Source organism: Zeus faber (assembly GCF_960531495.2).
Source record: "Zeus faber genome assembly, chromosome: 7".
Classification (NCBI taxonomy): Eukaryota; Metazoa; Chordata; class Actinopteri; order Zeiformes; family Zeidae; genus Zeus; species Zeus faber.
This window is the reverse complement of record NC_137203.1, coordinates 22,922,131-22,931,875: the sequence shown is the minus strand read 5'-3', so window position 1 is coordinate 22,931,875 and position 9,745 is coordinate 22,922,131. Positions and strand designations below refer to the sequence as shown.

Here is a 9,745-nt window from a genome sequence, read left to right as displayed (position 1 = left end):
GCGCTACGTCCATAAATACAGCATGGCACAGTGGAATTAAAATCTCTTACACTCCCAAACCTGCACCCTGCTCTTCGAATTGCTTCTCTACTTCCAATCAGAGTTGGGGATATGGAAATGATGAACAATTGTCGCTTCAGCTCCTTAACACGCAGTGCATTCCTCGCTCAGCACAGCGCTTTCACAGTTTTGCGGCGCTCACATTAAATGTTCATTAGTTTTCTGTGTAGCTGCTGCTGCCATGGTCTCAGATTGATCAAAGACAAAACAGACAAAAGGACCTGTAGCCGGGGCACGTCGCAGAGAGATCACTAGCGGGTGTGTCACAGAAGCAATGTTTCAAGGCCTCCCGCTACACCTACGCACCTTCCATGACAACGCAGCCAGGGACTCACCGCTGTTCCGACGGCCCATTATTCCGAAACCCCAATAGGCCGAATAAAATGTCCCATTGGACCGAAAGCCTATTTGTCCCACTTCCCATTATATCGAAAACAAACGGCCATGGCTCCGAAGGCACCGGTCCGCGGCCAGGTGGTTGGGATCCTCTGCCCGACACGGAATGCAGTGAAGCGGTTAAGGTTAGGGTTAGCGAGTTAGAGGGTTTCCGAGCACTGGGCCTTCGCAGCAATGGCCGTTTGTTTTCGAGATAACAGGCTGTCGGACAAATAGGCTTTGGAACTATTGGGGTTTCGGAATAATGGGCCGCTGGAACCGTCTCACTCTCCGAGTTTTATAAACTGGTTGCTCTGTCCAGGATGATTCCCTTGTTCTTAATCTATGAATTTTAATGTTTTTATCTATACATTTTGAGGGTTTTATTCCTTTGTGATCTAGGTGCAGCTGCTGTGTTGACTTTTCATTACCTTTTGTAATTAAACCTCTCTCTCTCTCTCTCTCTCTCTCTCTCTCTCTCTCTCTCTCTCTCTCGACATTGTTCGACAAGTGTTCTGGTTCACTCTGGCTCCTTCCATTTTCAGCCTCTTACATTTGGGTGTGTCACACGCCTGCAATGGACTCGCACATTCTGACAGGTTATGGGTCACTGACGTCCGTTAAGAGATGTATTGAGGTTGGAATAACATGGGGATGAATCAATGTTGTTGTGCGCAAATTAATACACGGTTGAATTAAAGGCCTTTTCCACAGGATATCATGCACCACGGAGCGCTACTTTAATTACTTTACTTTAATTAGAGTAAAAATACACCCTTAAAAACACAATTTGCATATATTATACTCATTAATGATGAACATTTGTTTTGATTTGAGAACATAAAAACGATTTCCCTTTAGAGCTGATGCTCCATTAAGAGCAGGTTGAAACTGTGTCTTACAGAGGAAGGCTGAAATGAGAGGTGGGTGGTTGTTACATGGAATGGACATATTTATTTTTTACACACCTTAAATGAAATAGAGATCATTTGGATGCAAAAGCACAAAGAAACATTAGCGCTTTACACTGAATAAATAAACCCGCAAATGTTCGACCACAGAAGTTTCCCGCAGAAACTGAATGGAAAGATAGTTAGTCTCAAAGTTTCTAGCTTTTGGAGCAAGATATCTGTCAAACGCTTTATTTTCAGCTCATGCAGCGATCTTTCCCACACATTCAGGGATTCACCTCGTCACCTGGCTCACCTCGGAGCTCCAGGCTTCTCCAAGAAGAATAGCCCATTTGCTGCAACCCATCGCCACGCAAACTGCTGAAGCATATTGTGAAAAGAAAAAGAAAAAAAAAAAGAAAAGTAATTGTGGTTAGATGCTATTAATCTGCTGGCTGTCACGGACGAGATAAAGCCTCTGTTCCATTACTCCCAATATTATCCTCGCTCTCCTACTGCCAGTGATTACAAAAATTAAGACAATTTAATTTTCCGCGGATCAAACAAAACTAAGTAGTTAAGTTGACTGCTGATATGTGCGAAGGCACTGCCAGGCTCGCTTTGTGTGATTTTGTTTGCGCGCGCTAACATTGAGAAAAAAATTAAATCACAGCTTTTATCCTGTAGGCCTATATCCCCCAAGCCCTGTGATCAGCATCTTAAAAACAGGGCTCAGCCAACCGTTCCCAGATAAAAAAAAAAAAATCCTTCTTAATCCCCCTCCCTTCCACCCGTGACTCCTTAAAGCCCGGGCTAGAACACCTTTGTCCTTGTCTGTTTGACGGCAGACTTAAGTCTTGTTCTTGCCCATGGACATGACCTTTGCAAATGACCCGGTGCCCGATACTGACTGTTATGGCAGCCTGCACCCAGGCTGTATACCTAATTTGTGCCAGTGTTTATCCTCCCACGTAGAGCAAGGATATCACTTTTGACAAAAGATCATTAAGTACTGCATGTTGTGTGACAGGAACCGCTATGGATCTAGAGGAGGAGCCCTTGCTATTTCAGACCAATTGGAGAGGAGATGAGGAGGAGGAAGAGGAGGAGGGCCGGGAGGAAGATGAAGCAGATGCACAAACAGCAGTAAGGGCCTTCTGCCTTGGTGATATTAAAAGGTGTGGGCTGTGGAGGGCAGTGGGGTATGTTTACACAAAGCCCTGGACCAGCGGAGTGGTTCTAGGGATAGGCGTCCTACTACCTTGTGCCCTGTCTGCCTACATGTTTCTCTACTGCCCCCCACTGGACATAGACCTCTCCTACAGTGCCTTCGAGGTCCACAGTCACTTCTCCGCCGAGCGCTTTGATGCCCTCACCATTGCCGTTAAAACACAGCTGGGTTCCTGGGACAGACGTAGGCGTGACGTGGGTGAGGGCGACAGCACAGCGCTCCAGGATCTCCTGCTGGAGAGGCTGGACAGACAGGGAACCGGAACGTTCCCAAGGGCAGATGACGAGGGGCAGAATTCCACCGCTCCTGATAAAGAGAGATTACAGAGAACGGCTCATCAGAAGAGAGAGGCCACTGTGAAAAGAGATGAGACGTCAGCGAAGGAAGAGGACGGACCTGGAAATGCAACCGCGTCCCTCGTTCGGAGGCGCAGGTCTGCTGCGGGTTACTCCTACTTGCAGAGCCAGGCCCTGTGGAGGATCGAGCTGGTGTTTGTCGCTCAAGGCGCCGGCGATCGCAACATCTTTACTCCGGAGCGTCTACAGACCATCCACCGCGTGGAACATCTGCTCATGCAGCACCCTCAGTTCCACCAGTTTTGCTGGAAGCCCCTGGAGGTGCTGAGGGACCTTCCACTGGGGCCCTCCTTCTGCTCTCCCCCCAGCTCCCTCATGTCTTACCTCTTTCCCAGTGAGCGTGCAGGGAAGATCTACTACGACGGCATGGGTCCCGACCTGGCGGACATCCAAGGTGAGTCCCTGAGGGGGATTTAGTGAGAACGTTGCATCTTTCCCTGTCCTCTTCAATCTGGACAACAGAGTTGGTGAGTGTGTGCCTGACGGTGTTCATTTTCCCACCCTTTCGTCCTCCCAGGTTCTTTGAGTCTGGCTATCACCCACCCACAGTTCTACTGGTACGTGGATGAGAGTCTGTCCCCTGAGCGTCTCTCCTCATCTCTTTTACGCAGTGAGATCCACTTTGGAGCACCGCTGCCCTCCTATTATTCCCTCCAGGACCGAACAGGGGAGCAAAGAAGGCGCTTCAAAGATTTTGTGGTTCAGTATGCTAATATCCTCGCCCGGCAGTCAACCAGGTAGGGGAACAGTCAACTTTTCTAAATGCATTGGAATAGCATGTGTTTGCAACCACATTGACTTCGTTTTTTTTTTCCTGATTCACTATAGGGAATGTGAAGTTTGACAGTTGCTATGGCCTCCGGGAGAGCCATCTTTTAACTCCACGCCATCTCTTAACTAAAAAATGACGACATTCACAGTCAGTGCGAGTGATACCCCATAATATGCGGCGCCGTGTATTGTACGGCGGCTTGCTCAAGCAATGTGACATGTCAGCTTCACATTTTCTATTAGAAATGCTTTGGTGGTCCTGGCGACCGCAATTTAAGCGAGACCACAAACAATAATCACATAAGACAACAGTTTAGAAGCTAAAAAAGCGAAACTTAACACTTGCCCGGTGTTGACTATTTCCGTGCGCGTCTCTGGCAGGACTCTCTAAATGCCTATTGATTATGTCTTTTGGTTTTTTCTTAAATTCTGCCTTGTTTACATGACCGCCATATGCAATTCACGCCATTGCAGCACGCGGCGTCTGGCTTCATCTCGCCGCAACCTAAATTAATTAATGTATCGTATTATTATTATTTTATTATTATAGATGTAATAATAATAATAATAATAATAATAATAATAATAATAACAAGAAAAATAATCATAAAATATTTTACAATATAATAAAAAAACATTTTTATAAATGTATATGTAGAGATAATAATTATAATATATTTTATAATATTAATGTTTTTTATTATTATTAATATAAATATATGTAGTAGTAATATTATATGATAAACAATCTTTTTTTTTTATTCCTCGTATGTGTTCCCTCTCTACATTGATAAGACACAGTTGAGTTTGAACAAGGATTTAAATTGTAATCTCCTTGGTCTGCTTTGTTCCAGCCAGGTGAAGGTGCTGTATGGGGGAACCGAGCTGTTTGATGACGAGGTGAGACATACCTTCCACAGGGACATGCTGCTGGCTGTCATCAGTGGAGCCTGCATCACCGTGCTGGTCTGCGTCCTCACCTCCTTCTCTGGTGCAGTATCAACACATCCAGTGCATATTGCATGAAACACAGTATTCAACCAAGTATGTTAAGCATTTATAAATAGATAGATTTATTTGTTTTGTTTTGTCTTTTGTTTCTCTGCAGTGTTCCTGACATTCTTTGGGCTTGTTAGTATCGGGCTGAGTTGCCTAATGGCTCTTTTCTTGTACCATGTTGTATTTGGCGTGAGGTACCTGGGCATTCTCAATGGAGTTGCAGCCTTTGTCATCGTCGGGATTGGTAAGGCTGTGACAGTAGATTTAATCTCTCTTTAAAGGCTGGGCAAACCATTTCGCCTTTGCCGGTTTACAAAAAAAAGTGGTGCAACAACCCTCCTGCTGTGTTCCTTATCACCAGGTGTGGACGACGTGTTTGTGTTCATCAGCACCTTCAGGCAGGCATCTTATATGGCTGCACCAGCGCAGCGTATGATCTACACCATTAAAACAGCTGGCCGGGCCACTTTCCTCACGTCTTTCACCACCGCCGCCGCCTACGCTGCTAACACCTTCTCTCAAGTAATTACAGCAGATAAATCCCACAGTTAATAGAATATAGACATGTGGAATGAGACGCTCTCCTATTGTGGTTGAACATAAATGGCTGCCTCCGCAGTGAACCAATTTTGTGTGATAAGCACAAAATGGATGTTTCAAGGTCCTTCTCTCTCTGCATCTTTTAAATTAAAATTAGATACCAGCCGTGCATGACTTTGGCCTATTCATGGCCCTCATTGTGAGCTGCTGCTGGCTTTGGGTCTCCATCCTAATGCCGGCTGCCCTGTGTATCTGGAGCCGCTGTGTAGAAGCCCAAGAAACTGCCTGGCTGAAATGGTGAGATCTTTGTTCCCGTCCCTTTGTCTCATGGAGATTTGTCCACGCTGAGTGGCGCCACAGGGTACTGTGATTTATACCGCTGTCTCTCTTTCCAACACGCCTCCTCCCACCGAAGGTGGAAGTCATTTTCAGGCCTGTCGGCAAGCCACCATCCCTTGTCAGATGAGGATGATGACGTGGCACTCTTGTCAGTGGAGATGGAGCCAGGTGAGATCCTTATCTCCCCTGGGGGAGACAGGGTGAGAGAACGGCAGGAAGGGAGGAAGGAAGAAACCCAGAAAGGAACCAAATCCAGGCTATAAAATTCCGCTGTCCCAGCACTGCTGAATCCCCGTTTCTTTGTCGCACCCAGGCTCCTGTGAAGCAGACGAGGACACGGCCATTCTGTCCCTGTCGGTGGAGACACCTCTTCCCACCCCGGGGCAAGACAATGTGGGTGTGGTGAGCGCAAAACTCCAGTGGGCCCTGAAGCACTTAGTGGCCGAGCCCGTTGTGGAGAGACATAGAGCTATCATAGGTAATTCTGGGTGCATACCGCAGGAGTTCACCAGGTTTACTAACTAGGTTATCACACAGCAATATTGAAGATCCTACTATTTGGATTCATATAGCAGTCTCAAAGTTCCTGAAAGAGTTGAGGCCTCAAAATATCACGTCTCATAAAGTATTTATGGAGCCTCCGTAATTGAGCTGCCTTGACTTGCTCTCGTACCTCTCAGCTTCCTCGTCTAGTCCATCGGATCCTTCTTGTGTTGTGCTGTTAACCTCTGTCCATCCCCCTTTTGCAGCGGCCTACTTTCTGGTTCTCCTGTTTTCTGCCGGCTGCTGCTGTCTCATGAGGCCGGCCACGCACGCCCCGCTCCTGTTCCGCTCAGACACCAACCTCCAGACTCTCCTGGCACTTAGAAACAATCTGAGCGGCCAAGGCATCTCCTGCCCCATGTGCTCTGGTGAGGCCGTGTCAGCGATTGAAAGCCCCACTCCTCTCATACACACACACACACACACACACACACACACACACACACACACACACACACACACACACACACACACACACACACACACAAAACAAAAACACATTTAGCTTTAAAATTCTTGTGTCCTCTAGGTGTGTTCATGGAGAAGCCTCATTTTTTATACAGCCCGGCCCACAGCAGCTCATCAGCATTAAAGTCCGGCGCCCACCAGCGTGTCCAGGGCACTGCACACTCCATCTCTCCCCAGAGTCAAGTGAAAGACGGTTCTGTGTCCAACATAACAGGTAAGAGGATTCCACAAACAGTGGTCCCGCCATTTAAATACATGTTTTTTCCCCAGAATATTTCACAGAATGCTGTCTTGATATCTAGGGCCTTTTCTGACTGTATACATCTCGAAGTTGGATGTGGAGGCCTCTAGAAGCCTCTATCGCTTCTCTCTTAACGCCAGCGTTCCCTCTCCATGGACACCAGTGAGCGCAGGAAATGAAGACGTGTCATCGTTTCAGGTGAGGCAGCCACTGGAAATCCACCAACTTCCACCATATGACACGCTACCTCATATGTATCAAATAGTAATTGTGTACATTGTGAATTATTTAAATCCTTCTACTCACTGTATGGCTAATCTTGTTTTCTGAATAGGCCTATTGTCAACCCCAAAGCAACTACACCACCCAAATGACCGTGTGTGTTTCCCATGTGTACCGCCCTCATGCCAGCTGGATGATCACCTTGGAGGCATGCGACCCCCGCCACGGCTGGGCGTCAGAGTTCTCTTTCTACATGTCGCTGTCTCAGCAGCAGCACAGCAGGTAAGAGCCCAAGCTGTAAACGAGCAGAGCGGGGTCTGTCCCGCTGTGTTTATGGGCAAACCGGAGGGAAAAACCTCTCCCTTCGCCCCGTAGGAGACTGTACTTTGCCCAGCACCGGCTGAGGCCCCACCCAAGTCGAGTGTGTGCCAAACCGCCCGGTTGCAGATTCGGCTCCGGGCCCGATGGACCCACACGCGGCACCTTTTACACCCCTCTCCCCAGTGGTAAGTCATAAAGAGCTGCCAGGATGTCAGACAGCAGCGATCATTTTTAAGTCCCTGAATAGCTCTCACGCTGAGTATTGAACGTGACTCTGTGTTTTTTTCCGAGAGATTCCGAGTCGGGCGCCAACACAAAGCCCTCGTCCAAAACCTTTGGCTTTAACCCGTGTGGTGGCGGCGTGTGTGGCCAGCCGGCGGTGCGTCCTCTGGTTGATACTGGGGCCATGGTATTCGTGGTGTTTGGAATCCTGGGAGTGAACCGGACCCAGCGCACAGACAACCATGTCATCGGCAATATGGTGAGAGAGCCTCCTGGGCCTGTTAAAAAATCGATACGGGTAATTCATAACCAGGCTCTTCGATCACGTTCTGGTGGAATTGATGCTTTGTTCAATTTTCCCCTTAGGGCACCGTGATATTGGATCCAGACTTTGATATTTTCCAGGAGATGGGACACCTTTGCAAAATTTGTAAAGCAATAAGTGCAAATAAACAACTTGTGAAACCCGGAGGAGCTCAATGCCTCCCTTCAGGTAGAGCTCATTATCGCCATCAGTCACGTTGGATGAGATTACAAATGACATCTCTCTTAAATAGATACTTAAAAAAGGATCATTATAATTGTCCTTCAGGTAACAAGCTGTCTTCCATCCTGCCCGTGCTGCATCCCGAGTGTCACTCTCTCCCCGAGCCCAACCTCCTGCCTGGGCAGCTTTCCCATGGAGCAGTGGGAATGCACGACGGCAAGGTTCGCTGGCTGTCCATGGCCTTCGAGTCTGTGAGTCGTGAGTCTTATTTTTCAGCTTCCCACTGGTGTGCAGCACATCACGTCTCAATGCTTAATAAAACTCAATCTCTCTCTCTCTCCTTTATTCTTAAGACTACGTACAAGGGGAAATCCTCCTTTCAGACGCACTCCGACTTTGTCCAATGGGAGACCTTTGTTCGGGAGCAACTCGCCGCGCTCCCACCATCCTCCGCTTTGCACCGGGGCTTCCAGACGTGTGAGCACTGGAAGCAAATCTTCATGGAAATCATCGGTGAGTAAAGAGTTAAAAGATCACCGAAGGGGTTTGGCGATGGCGCACGACGTGTATTGGAACGTAAAGTACATGTATGTCTGTGTGCCATAGGTGTTGAGAGCGCCCTCTGGAGTCTGCTGCTGTCTCTAGCCATCTGTGTGGCAGCTGTTTCAGTGTTTACAGCTCATCCCCTGCTTCTGCTGCCAATACTCCTAACCATTCTGGGTAAGAGTCATCCAATGGACCCTTGAAGTCGTCAAGAAATCAGGGTGGAATTGGATGTACTTTGATTTCAATCGTGACGGTTAAGACTGAACAAATGGCTGATGAACTCTGACTACATACTTGAGGTTTTTGGTTTCCGTAATTAGAAAGCGTAAATTACGAGCACCCGATCCCCGACAGGAGTGGTGTGTGCGGTGGTGGCAATCATGTACTGGCTTGGCTGGGAGCTGGGAGCGGTGGAGGCCATCTCTCTGTCTATACTGGTGGGATCATCAGTGGATTACTGTCTGCACCTCGTGGAAGGGTTCCTGCTGTCTGGGGAGACTCTGCCCACTGCGCCTGGAAATGTTTTGGTATGCAAAACGGGTTTTGTTTGTTATTATATAGTATTTATCTTTTTGTTCATTGCAGCTGACATCTATTGAGTAATCATTTTGAGCAATTTGTACAATCTTCCGAAAGTGTTTACATAATACTGTGCTCCCATCTGCCAATGATTCAGTTTCTGGATTGCAAAGAAAGAGAGTTGCCCTCAAGGCCCTAAAATACAAAGGACAGAGACAGTTCAATTCATCTGCTGCTGCTGTTTTTTTTCCCCTTCAGGAGCCTCAAGCCGAGAGGCGGCGACGGACCATCGAGGCGGTAAACCATGTAGGTGTTGCCATCGTGTCCAGCGCCGTCACCACGGTAATCTCCACGGTCCCGCTCTTCTTCTGTGTCATTGTGCCTTTCGCCAAATTCGGAACAATAGTGGCCATTAACACAGCCGTCTCCATTCTGTTCACCCTGACGGTGACTGTGGCCATGTTGGCCTGCATGGCCCCCGCCAGCTTTGCCAGGCCCCCGGGAGCGGTGCTGAAGGCAAGCTTGGCCGTGGCTGCGGCCACAGCCCTGGGAGGCGCCCTGTGCTGGGCGGGGAGGCGGCTGGGAGCCGTCGCCGGGCATCCCGTCGCCATGTGA

The 9,745-nt window shown here is 48.2% G+C and overlaps 1 protein-coding gene across 1 annotated transcript; it reads left to right on the top strand.

Moving 5' to 3' along the window:
- Positions 1–2,363: 2,363 nt before the first annotated feature.
- disp3 (dispatched RND transporter family member 3) lies at positions 2,364–9,745 on the top strand (the record flags this gene model as incomplete). Its single annotated transcript, XM_080004270.1, has 20 exons — positions 2,364–3,306; positions 3,430–3,649; positions 4,538–4,674; positions 4,792–4,926; positions 5,044–5,204; positions 5,380–5,519; positions 5,638–5,729; positions 5,875–6,039; positions 6,311–6,472; positions 6,634–6,786; positions 6,875–7,011; positions 7,148–7,317; positions 7,411–7,541; positions 7,650–7,837; positions 7,945–8,071; positions 8,171–8,316; positions 8,419–8,578; positions 8,672–8,785; positions 8,966–9,138; positions 9,389–9,745. The coding sequence occupies 20 exons, from the start codon at positions 2,364–2,366 to the stop codon at positions 9,743–9,745; spliced, it is 4,011 nt and encodes a 1,336-aa protein (XP_079860396.1).